Below are 19,323 nucleotides of genomic sequence, written 5' to 3'. Positions count from 1 at the left end.
AAAAAAAAAAGTAATGGGCAAGAGCCCTGTGAGCAAAGTGAGACAGAGAATATAGGCAAGAGTTTGTAAAATTTGGGCCAGAAAATCTCTCCTACCCAAACGAACTAGTGCAGACCTTGTCAGATCCTTCGGGATAATCTGCAGAATGCTAAATTTCTCTGTGTGAGGGTATTCTCTTGCTGGAGCATGCTCGGATCAAGCCAGGCAGACCAGAATACCAGGAAGCTATTTCCCCAGGAAAACCCTCAACCACTGGTGGACAGGTGTTGGTGGACAGATACCGTAATTTTCTTGCCTTTGGGTAAGACCATAAGTCCCTGGAATTGAACATGGACCTGAAGTCAGACTGGAATCCAGGCTCTCTCTGGTCTTGCAGAGGGTCCAACTGGGATGGAGGTCCAGTGGCCACAGTGGTGCCCTTCCCTGCTTTTATGGCAAGCCAGGAGTACCAGGGAATTAACACCCTCCCGGGAGTGGCCATTAATCATTGTCAGATGGGAGATGGTGTATGAATACCCAGCTCTCTTGTCCTCTAAGACAAGAGCTGTGTGTTCTACACTGGCTTTCAGAGTTCCCTAATGGGATTGAGCTTCAAGGGGACTGAGTTCCCCAATGGGATTGAGCTCCAATGGGATTGAGTTCCCCAATGAGATTGAGTTCCCCAATGGGATTGAGCTCCAATGAGATTGAGTTCCCCAATGGGATTGAGCTCCAATGGGATTGAGTTCCCCAATGGGATTGAGCTCTAATGGGATTGAGTTCCCCAATGGGATTGAGCTCCAATGGGATTGAGTTCCCCAATGGGATTGAGCTCCAATGGGATTGAGTTCCCCAATGGGATTGAGCTCCAATGGGATTGAGTTCCCCAATGGGATTGAGCTCCAATGGGATTGAGTTCCCCAATGGGATTGAGCTCCAATGGGATTGAGTTCCCCAATGGGATTGAGCTCCAATGGGATTGAGTTCCCCAATGGGATTGAGTTCCCCAACGGGACTGAGCTCCAATGGGACTGAGTTCCCCAATGGGATTGAGCTCCAATGGGATTGAGTTCCCCAATGGGATTGGGCTCCAATGGGATTGAGTTCCCCAATGGGATTGGGCTCCAGTTGCCCCCAGTGAAAATTTCTTAATAACACACTGTTGATTGCCTCCTTCTCGCCCCCACTCCCCAAGCATTCTTTCCTGGGACCGCCTCCCACGTAAACCACTTGCACACAAATTCTGTTTCGGGGGAATCCAGCCTAAGACAGCACCTTAGACAAGAGTGGTGCTTTTATTCCAACCTCACACATGAAAGCAATGAGATGTTCTAAGTCTCAGGGACTTGCCCAAGGCAAATAGCAAGTAGAAGGGCTGGGGTGCCCACCGAGTCTTCCAAGTGAGACTGGGTGCTCCAAGGGACCTTACTCAAGAACCTTTGACAATTGAGTAAACTTCACGTGTTTCATTAAGGATCATGGAAGAAAAAGTAAAATAAGAGACATGGTCATTCTGGGGATCCAAAGGGGGTCAATTTAGTAATGTCACTTAGCAAGTAGAGAGCCGAGCAGAAGCAGTTCTAAGCACCCGGAGAATGTAGCTAATTCCCTGAGCTATGAAACATTTTCTTCCCAACCAGGAAAATGGATAATAAGATGTTTGCTGCAGAGAAACTTAAAAAAAAAAAAAAAAAAAAAAAAGAACATTGAGGGGCGCCTGGGTGGCTCAGTTGGTTAAGCGTCCAACTCTTGTTTTGGCTCAGGTCATGATCTCATGGTCTGTGAGATCGAGCCCCGCATCGGGCCCCACACTGACAGCATGGAGCCTGCTTGGGATTCTCTCTCCCCTTCTCTCTGCCTCTCTCGCTCAGAATAAATAAATTACATTAAAAATAAAATAAAATTGAAAACAGAACATTTAGGGGAAATATGGAAGAAAACAAGATGCCTGTCGGAGCTGGGTCACTAGCCTTTGGAGAGGTTTTAGTAGACGCTTCTCAGATTAAGTTTGGAGGACTGAACCAGAGAGGCTCTACCTTCATGGTGGAGATTCCTATAAACCAAAGGGACCGAACTGGAGAATGTACTCATGGGGTAAACACAAATGGCGGTCAAATTAGCACAAGCTTAGGACATGCACAGCGGTAAGTAAGAGAGTTTGCAAAGGGAGGGAAGATCGACACATGAATATTTATGCCAAATAAAGGGATAAATACAGAAATAGGCTTTCCCCTGGTGTCTGTGTAGAGATGCCACATATAATTTGTCACAGGTAGTCAAAGTGCTAAAGGGACTCAGAGGAACCCGGGATCATGCCTATGAGATTCCTGACGATGAGGCTCTGTTAGCCTGATCACAAGAATGGTCCCAATTTTTACCCCTCCCTGTCTCCACGCTCTTTGCAATATGACGTTGTAGCGCCTTCCCCAACTCTCAAGTCCCGGCCAGCCTTGGGACTTGCCTTGGCCAACAGAATACGGTGAAAGTGATGCTGTGGCCGCTCTGAGGCTAGCCCTCACAAGGCCTGTGTGCTTCCACTCTCTCTTGGAACCCTGCCACTGCGTCACGAGAACAAGCCTGGCTGGCCCGCTGGAGGATGAGTCACCACATGGAGCAGAGCCGAGACGGCTCTGTTGTCCCAACTGAGGCGCGGAGCACAGCTAAGATCGGCCAAGTCACCGAGTGGGACCAAAGCTGACTGCGGACCCGTGGGTGAGCCCCCCCAGACCAGCTCGGATCAGCAGAACCACTCAGCCGGTTGACGGACTCATAAGCAAAAATAAACAGCGGCTGTAGGCGACCGAAGGTCTGGGGTTGTCTATGACGCAGCACTATCGTCCGGAATTCAGTGCATGGTCATTTTCAGGTTGTGGGCCGTCGGGTGTTGAAGTTGAAGCAAAGGGGTCATTTTCATCTATCTTCACATATATACCATGTGTCATTCTCGGTGTCAGGCGGGCGTGGTGGAGAGAAGACAGCCTTCCTATACTGTCGTCATTGGTACTGACCCCGTAAGGACCTACTACTTCGTACTGGCACTGTGTCCAGATGTAACGATTCTTCCTCAGGGGCTTAGGAATGAAGCAGTGATTCATAAATGAAGGTATCAGTTACCTTTGTGTTCCAGCCTGGATGTGACAGCTTTTCTCTGGACCAGAACCAGACCCAATTCACCCGCTGCGTTCACCTTCGGGGCTAAGTAAGAACACTTGGTCAGTTAAGAAAAGCCCTGAACCCTCGCATGCTAAGGAGGTGTCAATGAACGACCGAGCAGAGGTTTATCCTGTTATTCTGAGTACAGACTATGTCAGAGCAGACTTTCCTGAACATTCCCAAAGCATTCACACTGGTTCCAGTTTCTGTGTCTAAGACATCGTTTTCCAAAGATGACCTAAGCATCTACACTAGTAACATGCCTCTTCTCACCCGGGTTTGGAAATACACTCTTGAGATTTTCGCTCTCTATTCGAGGAGACAACGCCATCGTTATGCTAGTTCTTGGATAAGTGGGCCTGGGTCTGCTTTCCATTTGGTTAAATCCAACAGCCATGGAGCCAAGGGCAGACAAGGCAAAAAAAAAAAAAAAAAATAGGGGCAGTAACAAATGCCTGGTGAAAATGAAACACCAAGTTTCCGCCTGGGGATGTGGGGGAGAGGGGGTTAATATGGAAACTGTCCTGGAGGGGCTGAGACTTGGCTGTGGGCTCTGCACAGCAATGGGTGAAAAGGGCAGTTATCCAGTTCAGGGAGAAAATTTAAGCTCCTCTCTAGAATGTTCCCCTCTACAATTGTCATTCTGGCTTTTTAACCTGTAACCTCACAGCTGCGAAATTCCCCTTGCATCGAGCGGGCAGGTCGAAAGTGCCTTCGAGAAGTAAAAAGGCAGAGCTTGGCAGATCCAGCTGGACCCAAGGCCTCTCTGGTCTGGGGGTGTGCAGCATGGCCAGCCAGGGCTAGCGTGCTTACTTGGCTGGGAGCGGAAAGAAGGTCTGCATCAAACAGGAAGCCCCCCAGGGAAGGGGAAAGGACTTAACCTCCTTGTTTCCCACAGCAGCAAATACGATTTGGGATCTGCAGGGGATGTTCATTTCCAGAACTTACAGAGAACCCTGCTTCTTTAGAATCAGTACCGAACCTTAGTGTTACGGCAGGCACGAAGCCGTCTTTCCTTCTTTCCCTGCCAGGAGAAATCACCATTCGCTTTTCATAAAATGTGCAAAATAACCAAAGTGTTACTCACAAAACACATCTCCTCGAAGGCTTTGCTCCCGCTCCACGTGGTGCTTCAGGGTTTTCTCCTTTCTCTTCTTTTCCTCGAGCCCCTCTTTCTTTCTCTCTTCATTTCGGTTTTTTCCTCCATCAGAGTTCCTACCTCTGGAAACACTCTCTTCAGAGTTGAGGGGCTGCAGGTTGACCTCAGGGGCAGGAGTTCCAGAAGGTTCTGTGATGACATTTTTGATTTTTATCTTCTTTTTCATGCTGTTTTTGTGAGCCAGCAACTTCTTGATTCTGTCTTTGATGGTACCAGGGGCCGTGAGGACTTCCTTCACAGAATTTTCAGGGATCACTACAATAACAACAGGTGGGAAGTTTCACATTGGCTGACAATTAGGTCACTCATGAAAAATGGAGTGAAGTACAGTAAATGAATGCTTCCAGAATCAACCCACAGGAGGCCCTACTGCTTGATATTTTAATATATATTTTTTTAAGTAGGCGCCATACCCCACGTGGGGCTTGAAATCATGACCCTGAGATCAAGGGTCACGTGCTCTACTGACCGAGCCAGCCCTGAAACAAGGATTTGGGGGCAGGGGATTTATTTGAGAGGTGATCCCTGGAGGCAGAAGTGAGGGGAAGGAGGAAAACAATGTAGAACACACCTCAGAACTGTCCCATCCTGCGACAATTTAGGGGTATTTATCCAGACTCCTGGCCCCCACTGGTTGAGGGCTGTCCTTACAAAGGGGCTGAGTGGCACTCTAGAGAAGACACGCGGCCACAGGCAGAGAGCCCACTGCCCTGGGGCTGAAGATCTGCGTGGAACTGTCCGTCCACCCTGCCGTGTTGAAATCAGGGAGCAACAAGGGATTGGGGCCTAGCTGGTCACAAGCTGGACAGGAGGAAATGGAGTTTGGAGAGGTTGAAAAAAATTTATCGAAGGTCATAGCCAGTATGGGGCAGAGCTCAGAGTGAGATGCAGGCTTTCCTAGGTCCTGAACCTCAGCTGTTGACCATTACACCAAATGGCCCACAACAGGTGAGGCTGGAAGACAAGCGTTCAGACTTGGTGGCACGAAGGAGCCCTTGACCACGATGCAACACGAAAAGCTGATCTACTCCACTTCTTCTCTGGGGGCCTCTCCAGGGTATGGCATCCCTCCTCCCGACCCACCTGTGCACGTCCTACACGGGCCGTCGATCTCTCTCTCTCTCTGTCTTTGAGAAAGTTCCAGAAGGAGATCACGAGCACATGTGCACGGGATCGAGACCCGAGCATTGTGTGGTTGGAGACCCAGTGGCTGTGTAATTCCACCTCCAGCCCCGTGCAGGAATCCCTCGGAGAGCCGGGCCTGGAAGCCTGAGTGGCGGAAGACGCGCTGGGCAGGGCTCCCGGCTCCACTCCCAGACACCTGGCCATCATCTGGAAGACAGAACATGGCCTCCACCCGGCGCTCCCAGTCCGCTTTAGGAAGTCACTTTTATTTCACATTCCTTAAATACCTACGGGCACCACGTGTACTTTTCCATGCTCTTTGTTCCAGACGAAATGCTGCCCAGTTCTTCTGGCGGTTCTGCAGAGAATTTGATTTCTAGACTCATCCTCCTTGACCATATTCTTTGGCACACACTCTCGTCCAGTGGCACTCAACCACGGCCCACCGGGGTACTGTGAACTTTTATGGCTGTGGGGCTCAGTGTCTATCACGGTGCGGACACTTTGCTTTTGGCCACCACGGAGTGGCCACTCCGCTGTGTCACCAGGAGCACTGGCCATATAAGGACACGGGACAGGTCAAGGCAGAACTTGAAGCCGTACGTGTTGGAAGACGTGAGAACCATGCTAAGGGGTATACAGGACAGTGGAGTCAGGGCAGTGAACAGATTGAGGCACATGATGGGCCAGTGCTAAAATGGACCAGACCAGGGGTGCCCGGGTGGCTTGACGGTCGGGTGTCCGACTTCAGCTTGGGTCACGATCTCACAGCATGTAGGTTCAAGCCCCGCGTCAAGTTCTGTGCCGACAGCTCGGAGCCTGGAGCCTGCCTCGGATTCTGTGTCTCCCTCCCTCTCTGCCCCTCCCCACTGGCACTCTGTCTCTCAAAAATAAATAAACATGAAAAAGAAATTTTTTTTTAAATAGAGAAATAAAAGGGACAAGACCCGAGGGATAAACCTAAGGGACCTCAGACATTACGAGACACTTTCGCCAGGACGGTGACTGCAATGTAATCACCACCGGCCTGTCTTGGTAGACGTTCCGGGTTCTTATGGTCATTTCTAGTTTGCCAGACACACAGCAAGACTATGTATATTTTGCCCCTACTCCCAAGTTGAATGAACGAAGAGCTGGTGTGCGATTGTCCGTGCTTCTTTCCCTGCCTTGACAAACCCTAAGGGCTCCAATCGGTATTGTGGTATCACAGGACGCTGGGGACTCTATCGGCGTGGCTCCCTGAGGGACCACATGGAGAAGAAACGTCGGAGAGAATACACCGCCAAGAGCAATGAGTGTCACATTTCATGGTTCTACGTGTGGTTTGTCAATTTGAGATGTCACCACCTACGCAGTAAGGAATTCACCAGCAAGAACAATGGGACTCTTTGCTAAACGTGTGAATCTAGGTTTGAGGATGACCGATAACGTGCCGTCAGCTTTGTCCGACTTGCTTTTGGTGGTGTATTCTGGAAGAAGTTCTGACTCCTGTGGTCAACAAGCTTGTGGTTCTAAGCCCCCGACGTGTTAGGATTGCTTGCTACTGTGCCATAACCTGCCCTCTCTCGGCAGGTAACATGGGCCCAGGGCCATTTGTCCTTAAATCTTCTTTTCGGTCGTTGAGAGTGCGTTGTGACCAGACAGAAATCCAGGACCTTTGCTGCTCTGTAAGCTTTAGTGGCTACGACTTCAGTGAGTAGTGAAGATGTGGTCCAGTTAGCAGAGAAGTCAAGGCTGAGTTAGAGTTTCCAAATATTGCATGCACACGTTATCATACGTGCAGAGAGAGAGAGAGAGAGAGAGAGAGAGAGACAGAGACGAAGGGAGAAAGAAGAGGAGAGAATGCTTTACTGAGAATAGCTAAGACGCCATGAGCAAATCCTACTTACCGGAACACTGAAGGCCATTGCCTCTGTATCCCTGCTTGCATTTACACTTGAAGGATCCTTGGGTATTGAGGCAGTTGGCATAGAGGCTGCACGGATGGGTATTCCCAGCACACTCGTTTATATCTAAAAAATGTGAACATTCCCGTGAACAACTCTGCGGCTGCCGGGCTTTGCTAAAAGCCCGACTATCCCTTACACTTGACCAACTCCAGGGCCGACCCCTGAACACCTGCCAACAAACCACGTGGGGCCTGAGAACCGGGACGCCGTCAAATCTCCCAATGCCTGGCTTTTGCCCGACGCCGGTACGCAGGGAACTGGGGGGCCCCTCGCAGCCCCCCACACCCCCAGCAACCTCGACTGCTTATCACAACTACTGAAAGCTGGAAGATGTTTATGTCTTTTTCTGCACGTTTTCATCTAATTCCAAACTAAATAACGGCATCAAAAAATAAATTCTACATGTGGAAGGGCTCGGAACTCCTAACCAACAAAGGAGAAGGGGGGTTATGAACCACTGACATCATCTAAACTCCTAGGCATTTTGTTCCAAGGCTGCCAGGAGCAGGGCTGGGCTGGTCGGAGCTTGTCTGCTGGACCGAGACCAGGAAAGTTGGCCAAATTCCACCCAAGTGAGAAGTTCATTAGCCCTCTTCTGCATCTGACTTGCTATCCACCCTTTGGGAGACCTATGCACACAAAATAGCCCATTGTTTTTAAGTCAGCCACCAAAGGAGCCCAGATGCCAATCTTAATCCTTTAAAATCACAAGATGGGTTTCTTCTGGAAGCTCTCCATGGGAATTCCCACCCTGTCCAGTGGAACCGGCTAGGGATCCAGGAACAGGCTACTTCTCAGGGACACAGCACCACTGGGTTACACAGCTGGATGGGTCTGCGGCGGGACATGGGGTCCAAGCCCACGAGCAACACGGCTGTGACGAGCCGGTGAAGAATGGCCTTTGTGTTTGAAAAGATCTGAGTAAAGAGCTGGGGAGTCTTCCTAAGACGGTTCAAAATGCTGGAACCAACGGTGGCCACGGTGCGGTCACACAGGACACAACCTGGGACGCTCTGCACGTGGGGTTGAAAGAAATCCCACTTTCCCCCAACTGTGGGCTTTCCTGTCACGCACACGTTGGCTCCACGTGTTACACGAATAGGCATCTACAGGGAGCCCGGATCTCCCTTCACCGAAGGGCAGGCCCCGTCCCCCATTACATCAAGGGCAGTGCGGATGCACCCCAGGTCCCCAAACACCGTACTTTACTCGCTCGTTCGGACTCGGAATCCCTTCACTAAGGGCCCAAATATCTTCTTTCACACAGATCCGGCCAATAGCCAACTGAGACCAGAATCTTATCAGAGAGTGGCTTCGGTGACCTGGAAAGGGAACATCTTAGGCCATTTGGAGCCTGAACCATGAAAGGGGCCTTCATCTTCTTTACACCTTTGTCTAATGCCACCCCCAGAGGGAACTGTCATGAACAGATCGCGGAGATCAAGCTCAAACAGGCCTTTTTAGGCTTCCTTTTGTGCTATATTGTTTCCATTTTTAGGTATGTAGCTGGAAAGTCAAAAATTAGGAAGAAAACCAGCCAAATTTTTAAAAAACGCACAAAAACCATCTTAAGATATTTGCCCCCAGAACAAACGATACCCGCTGAGGTCCCTTACTTTTGACCTTGACTGACCTGCCTTCTTCTAATTCATCTCATCAGACTTTTCCTAAAAGCCAGAAACAAAACAATGTGACTTCTTCTGTATTGTTAAACTGGTCAGTACAATAGACTGTTCAACTAATAGACGGCATCGACCTCAAAATATCCGTAGACGACGGCTATAGGTTTGGCGGGGGGAGAAGAAACAGGGAAACGGTGCGACCCACTCTTACCTACACAGTCGTAGCGGCCACGGACATATTTCAGTTCAAAACCAACGTGACATTTGCAGTAGTAGCTTCCAAACGTGTTCACGCATCTTCGACTGTAAGGGCAGCCAGCTTTCCCAGAGGCACATTCGTCGATATCTAGGACGCAGAACCAGAAGGCGTCGGCGATAGCCAGAACGGCACTTTCCCACCAAATCACACCCGCACGCACACACGTGAGCCCACACGCCCAGCAGTCTCTCTGATTATTCTGCCAGCATCATACCCTCGGGAGGTGTTCTCAGCACACTCACGGCTCTTCCTCTTATGTGTTTCCATCACGTTGTACATCCCGTCTTAGAGACGTTATCTCACGGCACTACTTACATTCACATCTGTCCTGGTAGGCCCAGGCTCCTCTGGGGCTGGGAGATGCCTGGCCCTGGGGACATATACGCTACAGGCTTGGTGGCTGAATTACTACCTTTCCAGGTACATAGACCGTGTAGCGAGGTCATGACCCGAGCCGAAGTGGGACGCTTATCCGACGGAGCCACCCAAGTGCCCAAGATGTGGTTTCCTGAAACTACACCTAAACAGAAACTGTGTGATGATGCAACTTCAGCAGACAACAGGGTCCCCTCCATTCCTTGTGAGTCAGGTCACCGAGGGGCCGGCGGCAACGCTGAGCAAAACAGCCAGACTCTGGCTTTGCGTTCACGATCAGATCGAGCAGATGGTGTATGTTGTTCATTTGGACCTGTGGTGCATTCTTAAAATACTAAAGAAGTGTTGGACTGATCAAAACTCATTTCTCAGTGACCACTTTTGTGCAGATCAGCTTTCCCTTCAATAAAAAAGGCACCCGACAAATCAGAGGTGGTGAAAATTGCCTTCGGTCTGGTCGAGAATTAGCCTTGTCATACACATCTTAGTTCACCAAAGAACGTTAAACCCGGTGAATGTAACTAAATCGGATTACTCTCAAAGAACAGAGCCAAAATTGTAATTTTACAGGGATTTTTAAAAAAAGATGTAACTGCTTTAGGTAACCTGTTTGGCGGAACTTTCTAAATGCAGCTTATCAAGTTAGGCACATTTAGAATAAACGTCCAACACCTTGACTGAAAAGTATTTCTACTGCAGTCAACAAGTAAGAATATACTTATTTAAATAAAACAAAGGGGCGCCTGGGTGGCTCAGTCAGTTAAGCGTCCGACTTCGGCTCAGGTCATGATCTCACGGTTTGTGGGTTCGAGCCCCCCGTCGGGCTCCGTGCTGACAGCTTGGAGCCTGGAGCCTGCTTCGGATTCTGTGTCTCCCTCTCTCTCTGCCCCTTCCCTGCTCACGGTCTCTCTGTGTCTCTCAAAAATAAATAAATGTAAAAAAAAATTTAAATAAAAAAAACATTAAGAACCCTTTCAATATTCTGATTTGGTTTGAGATCCCTTATTAATGCTATGTGCTCACTTGCTCTAAATACCGTGTATCTTTAGTGTGATGTAAGTACAGATCCAGGAGGATATACAGTTTGGTTGTTGAACAGAATACAAATCCACAAGGGAGCTAAGGCAGAAAGTGTTGCATCAGTCACTGAGGGTGCCCTGTGGGTGCCCCACCCATCGCCCCTCAGCACTCAGCTACCTGCCTAAGGCCGTACCTGGGACTTTCTGCAATGACCCTTATCCGGGCTGGGCTGGGCTGGGCATGTCCTCGAGTCAGTGTTCTGGAGCCACTCCCCCATCAATAAACTTGACGCATAAATCCACCCCCCCCCTCAACTTGCTCTGGAAGGAAGGAAAATGCGGAGGCAGCTCTCCCAGCCTCCTGGAAGGGCACAGATGTTTAACCGGCTCATTGAACTCACCCCGTGCTAGGGTCTTCCCTTCCCTTCTCCCCTCCTCAACCAGCATTCCCTGAGATCACCTCCCAGATCAGCTCCTTGCTCGGGGTCAGCTTTTGGGGACCGAAGACTAAGACACAAAATAAGACCAGAGAGAGTAAGAGCCCAAAGTTCTAATCCAGTGACTTGACTAAATTCAAAGTTATAAATGATGGCTGTCTCTCGCCCTCTAATATTATGGATTTAATTTGTTCACCCCTCCAAGCGGAAATGATTTTGGAATACTTAGTTCACATAATTTAGAGCAACCTTTAAAGACCACGAGAAATTGGTTACTTGCTGACTTAAACAGTGTACAAGGGATAGACTACTCTCAACAGTTTTAGATCTAAAAAAAAAAAAAAAGTAAATACATTAAAAACAAATTTTTTTTACATTTTATTATTTATTTTTGATAGAGACAGAGCGTGAGTAGGGGAGGGGCAGAGAGAGAGGGAGACACAGAATCCGAAGCAGGCTTCAGGCTCTGTGCTGTCAGCACAGAGCCCGACGCGGGGCTCGAACTCACGGACCGCGAGATCGTGACCTGAGCCGAAGTCGGACGCTCAACCGACTGAGCCACCCGGCCGCCCCAGTAAACACTTTTTTGTAGGAAAATATTCGTTAGAACCCGAAAGGGAGTCCAGTGGCCCTTGGGACTGGGCCTACCTCCCACAGTAGCAGGTTTCTGTGGGATGGTGATTGAAGTGAAACATACAGGGTAAATGTACTAAAATAAGATGGCCTGTATCCTTTTTTCCACTGTGACATTAGACAACCCCCAAATAATAGAGAAGTGTGCTTTCCAGCGTCCTAACGGGTGTCTAGAGTATATGTGGCTGATGGCCTCAGACATGGGCATAAATCTGTACTTTCAGGAACTTTCGGTCTAGTCAACAAGCAGACTGTGATGAGTGAGACAGAAGGAGGTCAGGAAAGGGGAAAGGAGGAGGAGTGGAGGCCGGCCCTCCTGCTGGGCTACCTGTACAAACTCTTCCATTCGGCGCCAGGCGGAGCCCCGAGGACGGACACAGACAGCGAGGCCCTTCCTCTGTGTCTTCGCAGCTGTACTGGCAGCTTGTCATGGCACACGTCCTGGAGTCTGAAAACGTAGGCAAGGATTAGCCGAGGTGATAAAAAGCACTTACTGAGGAGCCATCTCTGCATTCTAGGACATTCGGCGGGACACCTGCAATGTATTATAGGATAAGCACACTGTCTGAGACCCGAATGGAATCTGGGCAAGGGTGGCCTCTTGGTGGCCCCCACGGTCTGTTCTGCGGGCCGGTGTATTGAATTTGATCGTCTTTAGGTCGGCACGTCCCTGGCAGTTACCAGAGACTGCATCTTCCTCTCCTCTCGCACATTCTAAAGTCATTTTTAAAAAAAATGTTTATTTAGTTTTGACAGAGAGAGAGAGAGCCGGAGACACGGAATCCGAAGCAGGCTCCAGGCTCTGAGCTGTCAGCACAGAGCCCGACGCGGGGCTCGAACCCACGAACCGCGAGATCATGACCTGAGCTGAAGTCGGACGCTCAACCGACTGAGCCCCCCAGGCGTCCCTCCTCTTGCACATTCAAATCACTCTTTACGTCACCCGGCTGGCGTTGCTACGCTGAAATGCAACTTCTGATGGAGATGATCAGTCTGAGTAATTAGGGCAAACAAAAATCTATCCCTTGTACACTGTTTAAGTTAGCAAGTAACCAGTCGTTCACATGGCTGTATTAAAACATGCGGCAAATAGGACCGACTGGCTGCCCGAAAGCCATCCCGGACGCCTTTTCCTCTCGCCACTACCGTCGTAGAGGCTGGAAAGCCAGTTATGTGTCTTCATCCCGGCTTCCTCTGCAGCAACAAAGGGTGGCCATAGGACCCAGCCGTGGCCAAAGAGATATACAGAGAAGTCTCCTGGAGGGAGTGGGGCTTCCCCAAACATGCTGCTGCATGACAAAAAGGGACAAGGACGAAAGAGTCATTCACTCACTGACATCACTCCCCTTTGTCTAGCACGCCTCAAATGCGTGTGTGATACCTGGAGCTGGGGCAGCCATCCTGTGACTATGAGGTCACAAGCATGCGCATAAAATCCATACCCTGAGGATGGCAGAGATGGAGTCCTTGCCGAGCTGTTCTAGAACTGTGTGCCTTCCGTTTTTTCAGTACCCGAGATAATTTAGGTGGATTTTCCGGTTACTTGTTGCTACACGTAACTTGTCTCCCATAAATGCATTTCCCTAGCACAGGCCTACTATGTATGGATCACGCGTGTCTACTATAGGCAAGTATGGTGAATATACTCCCTTTATCCACCATGGGCATCCGTAACATGCCCATCACTCAGCGGGACAAGAGAGACTGCCAGGAACCAGGTGAAATAAAATTAGGAAAGAGGTCCAGGGCTCCCTGGACACTCTGAGCTATAAACAGGGAGGCACAGGCAACAGCTTCCATATACAGAAATAGACAAAGAGGGTAAAGGATACATACACAGGTCAAGGTAATGTAACAAACACCCACCAATGGTAACATTTCTAGTTTATACTCTTTTCCTCTTGCCTCGCCTCTTAAGATTAGTCTTCAACATTTACCTAATTCTATCTTTCCGTTTGGGAAAAGATACTTTTCTTGGCACTGGTTAGGCTTTTCGTGGAATGTTTCAGAAACATCCATTAGTACATATCTATTTAAAAGTGTTAAGTGATCACTGTAAAAGCCTGGATGGTAATTCCCATGACGGGGTAGGGAGGGAGGTTCTGACAAAGTTCTATTTGGTAGGTGTTACAGGGTTATTCTCGTCTTAGGAGAATTCATGAAGCTACATATAATATAATATAATATATAATATCATATGGAGATATATATATATATATATATATATATGGATGGATACATATATATGGAGATATATATATATATGGAGATATATGTATCTATATGGAGATATGTATATACACATACACATACACACATACATACTTGTCTTTGGTGGGTTTAATTTATAATACTAAGGATTTAAAAAAAAAAAGACTTTGAATGTCTGCTTTATCTCTTAAGCTTGCTTGCCAACAGAGGATCTAGGTGACTGGTGGTATCGGGCGCTTTGCCAAGGACTGAAAGCACAAGGACCCGTCAGGAGAGCAGCAAGCCATGCGCTAGCCAGGACTGTGACACTGTGGCACAGGGAGCTAGCAGAACACCTAAGCCCCAGGTTTGCTGGGGACAGCAGGACAGAGCAAAGAGAGATGGGAGGGGGGAGGAGGGGAAGAAGGGAGGAGGGGGAGAGGGGAGGAGGGCAGGCAGGCAGGGAGGATGGGTTTGCCTGTCGGCTGTAACATTAAACCGAAAAACCTTCCCTCTCAATAAATGAATAGATGTACTCTCACCCTCCCACGGGACATGGGTTTCTCTTTATCAAAGAAGGGCTTTTCTTTTCAGGAATGTGAATCGGAATGTATTCCCAACAAGAGTCACTAATCTTTGAGCATGGGGCAAGGGGCGTGAGAAAGGCAGTTGGTGGGAAGATGGGAAGTGGGTGGAAAGAAGATGTCCCAAGATGGAATTTCAATGCATCACCTTCCCAAGGCAATATGCTCATTTTCAGGAAGAAACCCCATACAACCCTGCATATAGAGATATGTAAGTTCTTTTTCTTCCCAGTTAGCTGTTTGCTTTAAAAAGCCAGTGTCCAGAATAGGCAAACCCAGAGAGACAGAAAGCAGGTTAGGGACTGTGGGGGAGCTGGGGGAGGAGGAGTAGGCAGTGATTGCTGATAGGCACAGGGTTTCCTTTTGGGGTGATGAGGATGTGGTGACGGTTAAAATGGTGAATTTCACGTTTACTTGTTTTACCACCTTCCCCCTCCCCCCCCGCCCCCGCCCCAACTGCTCAGATGGCAAGAATCTAGTCTCAAAGGATGACGGAGAGCAGCCTGGCTGTTGAAACTTACTCGCACACGTGGCATCCGGCATGAGCACGTGGCTGCTCAGGCAAAAGCACTTGTAGCTCCCGTGTGTGTTCACACATCTGTGTTGGCACGGCCGGGGTTTTAGTCCACACTCATTCACGTCTGCACGGGGCAGGGGGAAAAGGGAGAAAGGTTAACCGGATTGGGAAGCATCAAGATGTAGGACTGTGTTGGCCTCCCTGGCCCCCACCGGTGGGGGTGGGTACAAGGGGCAATGAGTCGCCTCTTCTCCAGTCATCATGAAAACTCCGTCCTGAAGGACGAATGAGCGTGCGGAGCGAACAGGACGATCACGCGCCATCGGAGGGGAGGCAGACGCGCACAACCACTTTGGACAACTGTTGGGCAGAATCTACTGAAGCTAGATACAGATTTACCCAAGGACCTAGCAGTGCCTCCCCTGGGGAGATCCCCAACAGCAACATGGATATGTGCCCACCAAGAAAACACGTGCTAAAATGATGACAGGACAGAGGCTGATATATACCGGGCTTGAACTCATCAACGGTGAGATCATGACCTGAGCCAAAGTGGGGCGCTTAACCAACTGAGCCACGCAGGCGCCCCGACAATAATGCTATTCTTAATCGCCCCGACCATCGACATCCAAACATGTCTCAACAGAAGGAACACTATTATGGCAATGAGACTGGACAGAGTACAGCTACAAACACAATGGATGAAGCTCACAGACGTGAGAGCGAGTGGAAGACGCTATGAGACAAACGAATACATTAAAAATCAGGCAAGGGGCGCCTGGCTGTTTCTGTCATTAGAGCCTGCGACTCTTTTCAACGTTTATTTATTTTTGGGACAGAGAGAGAGCATGAACGGGGGAGGGGCAGAGAGAGAGGGAGACACAGAATCGGAAACAGGCTCCAGGCTCTGAGCCATCAGCCCAGAGCCCGACGCGGGGCTCGAACTCACAGACTGTGAGATCGTGACCTGGCTGAAGTCGGATGCTCAACCGACTGCGCCACCCAGGCGCCCCGGAGCCTGCGACTCTTGATCTTGGGGTGTGCATTCGATCCCTACATTGGGTGTAGAGATTACTTAAAAATAAAATCTTTAGGGGCACCTGGGTGGCTCAGTCGGTAAAGCATCCGACTTCAACTCTGGTCATGATCTCACGGTTCGTGAGTTCGAGCCCCGCGTCGGGCTCTGTGCTGACAGCTCAGGGCCCGGAGCCTGCTTTGGCTTCTGTCTCCCTCTCTGCCCCTCCCCCACTCATTCTCTCTCGCTCGCTCGCTCTCTCAAAAAGAAATAAAACATTAAAAAAAATTTTTAAAAACTAAAAAATAAATAAATAAAATAAAAACGATACAGGAGGGAAATAAAACGATCATGAGGAGAGGAGCTTATCTTTGGAAATGTGGTCACGTGGGTCCCTCATAGCTTAACTCCTTGAAGGAAGATACAGAAAGGAGAAAAGAACCAAGTTGTACGTAACACCAAAATTCAGCAGGGCAACAGGCAAAGCGGATCCTTGAAAATAAAGAAGTGGGAATTGGAGAAAGCTGATGAGACACAATGGGAAACCCAGAAACGCCCCGTCACTTGGCCCTAACTCAGAGGTAACTCACGCGTCGCTTGGAAGAAGCATTTGGGGGAAAGACGGCATAGCGGAGGGCTGAGGCCTGTCACCATTAATGGATACATCCGGGCTTTGGTCAGGTCACCCTGGGGGGCAGAAAGGCTGTGGGGGGGAGACAGACAGTTCCAGACCTGAGCCGACTAGACCACTCCCTCGACACTGATATTTTACTGGGAATCGAACACCAGCATGAAAAAATCTCTTCTCTATTCCAAATCTTGGGTGGAGCCATTTCGCTACAGAATCCAAGACACGAGGGAGAAACAGGTTTTCTGGCGCGAGCCCCTCCGGTGAGGGACACTGCTGCATGACGACTTAGAAGAGCACGATCCGTGACGCACGTCTCTCCAGCAGGTGGACACGGGGGGTAAGAAGCACCGTAGGGCACCGGCCTCTGTGCTGGTGGTGGGATGGAAGAGGCTCAGAGGTCCCCGCAGAGGCCGCAGGCCCGGCAGTCCCCTCGGCCTTCGTAGCTAATCTCTGGGCTTAGCAGCAAGGCCTGGGGATGGCCGAGTGGAGTGTGCCTGCCCTTCTCTGGGATCCCACCTGTCCATCTGGAACCCCGGTGGCCTGAAGGACAGCTCAACGTGATCTGCGGCTCTTTGTTCAACTGCTTATAGGGCTGGGGACACTTTCTTCAGGCCAGGGTCTCTCAGCTGTAGCACTGTGGACACTTGGGTCAGAGCATTCTTCGTGTGGGGTCTGCCCTGTGCACTGGAACATGATCGGTAGCATTGCTGGTCTCTACCCACCAGACGCCAGTAGCACCCCCCCGCCAAAATGCCTTCAGACACTGCCAGATGTCTTCGAGGGGGAGGTTCCCAGATTGAGCAAGTAAAAATACGGGATGCCCAGTTAAAATTTTATTTTATTTTATTTTATTTTATTTTATTGAGAGAGAGAGAGAGAGAGAGAGAGAGAGAGAGAGAGAGAGAGAGAGAAAAGCAGGGCTCACCCAAAGTGGGGCTCGAGCTCACCAGATGAGGGACTCGAACTCACAAATCGTGAGATCATGACCTGAGCGAAAGTCAGATGCTCAACGGCTGAGCCACCCAGGTGCCCTAAGTTTGAATTTTAGATAACTAATACTTTTTAATTTTATTTTTATTTTTTGAAATATTGTTAATGTTTATTTATTTTTGAGAGAGAGAGAGAAAGACAGAGTGTGAAGGGGGAGGGGCAGAGAGAGAGGGAGACACAGGATCTGAAGCAGGCTCCGGGCTCTGAGCCATCAGCACAGAGCCCGATGCAGGGCTCGAATTCATGAACATTGAGATCATGACCTGAGCCAAAGTCGGACATTTAACTGACTGAGCCACCCAGGCGCCCTAATACTTTTTTAGTATACCTATGTCTCGTGCAGTATTTAAAACGTTCATACACTATAATATTATCTGTTGTTTATCTGAAATTTAAATCTAACTTGAGATCTCTATTTTATCTGGCAACTCTTTCTGGGGAACAAGATTGCCCAAATTGAGAACCACTGTTCTCATTATTATAAATACTCTTTAATATCCTCAGATAAATAGCTTATGACAAGTCACAAAGTATCTTTTTAAATACGCTAATTATAATTAAAGATATGCATGTCGGGGCACCTCGGTGGCTCAGTTAGTTAAACGTCTGACTCTTGATTTTGGGTCAGGTCATGAGCTCGCGGTTTGTGAGTTCGAGCCCCACGTCGGGTTCTGTGTTGACAGCGCAGGGCCTGCTTGGGATTCTGTCTCTTCCCCTCCCGCGCGCTGTGTCTCTCAAAATACATAAAGTTAAAAAAATGTGCACGTCATTCACCCCGACAATTCTATTTTCAGACATTTTTCCTATAAAAATACTCAAGGGTACAAGGATACGCAGAGACTGACATCCGATTTAGTATCGCTTGTAATGGTGAGAAATTGGAGACAAGGTAAATGAGAGCAGTTAAATGAAATCTTTTTTACACAAATGATAAAAGCATTCGCATCGGGGCCTAGGATACAGCCTTAAAAAGCACGAGCTAGCTCTGTATGCACTAACACGCAAACCGGCCCACGAGAAACATCCCTGTCTGCACCATCACAGAAACAGATCACAGGTGCTCAGTTCGGCACTCCCACTTAAAAAACGTGTTTTTAATTTTAATTTTTGAGAGAGCGAGAGGGGAGTGTGCACGGGGGAGGGGCAGTGAGAGAGGGAGACAGAGGCAGTGAGAGAGGGCTCACGATGTGGGGCTTGAACTCACAAGCTGCAAGAGAACGACCTGAGTGGAAGTCCAACGCCCAAGGGATTGAGCCACCCAGGTGCCCCACTCCCACTTTTTCATTTATATCCTTTTGCATCATTGGGTTGTTTTGCTTTTTTTTTTTTCCAATAAAAATATGCATTTGGTAGCATAAAAACACAATGAAAATTGTTTTATGTATATATTTCATTTATTTTTTTAACCATTTTTTTAAACGTTTATTTTCGAGAGAGAGAGAGAGACAGAGCATGAGCAGGGGAGGGGTAGAGAGAGAGACACACACACAACCTGAAGTAGGCTCCAGGCTCTGAGCTGTCAGCACAGAGCCCGACGCAGGGCTCGAACTTACAGATGACAAGATCATCACCTGAGCCGAAGTTGGACGCTCAACTGACTGAGCCACCCAGGTGCCCCACAATGAAAACTGTTTCAGAAAAGAAAAATTGTTTAGAAAAAAAAATATTCTAGAGGCCAAAAAAGGC

General features: G+C 48.9%; 1 protein-coding gene across 2 annotated transcripts in view; it reads right to left on the bottom strand.

Moving 5' to 3' along the window:
• EGFL6 (EGF like domain multiple 6) overlaps positions 1-19,323 on the bottom strand; it is a 57,304-nt gene that overhangs the window by 8,402 nt on the left and 29,579 nt on the right. For both annotated transcript variants that reach the window (XM_043569807.1, XM_043569808.1), the window contains exons 4-9: positions 15,006-15,125; positions 12,039-12,158; positions 9,199-9,333; positions 7,306-7,428; positions 4,220-4,546; positions 3,094-3,174 (exon numbers count right to left, since the gene is read on the bottom strand). In XM_043569807.1, the coding sequence (XP_043425742.1) occupies positions 3,094-3,174; positions 4,220-4,546; positions 7,306-7,428; positions 9,199-9,333; positions 12,039-12,158; positions 15,006-15,125 (906 nt within the window). The remainder of the gene's footprint in view (positions 1-3,093; positions 3,175-4,219; positions 4,547-7,305; positions 7,429-9,198; positions 9,334-12,038; positions 12,159-15,005; positions 15,126-19,323) is intronic.

This window comes from Prionailurus bengalensis, chromosome X (assembly GCF_016509475.1).
Source record: "Prionailurus bengalensis isolate Pbe53 chromosome X, Fcat_Pben_1.1_paternal_pri, whole genome shotgun sequence".
Taxonomy (NCBI): Eukaryota; Metazoa; Chordata; class Mammalia; order Carnivora; family Felidae; genus Prionailurus; species Prionailurus bengalensis.
The sequence above is the reverse complement of the archived record's forward strand: the minus strand, read 5'-3'. Positions and strand labels throughout refer to the sequence as shown.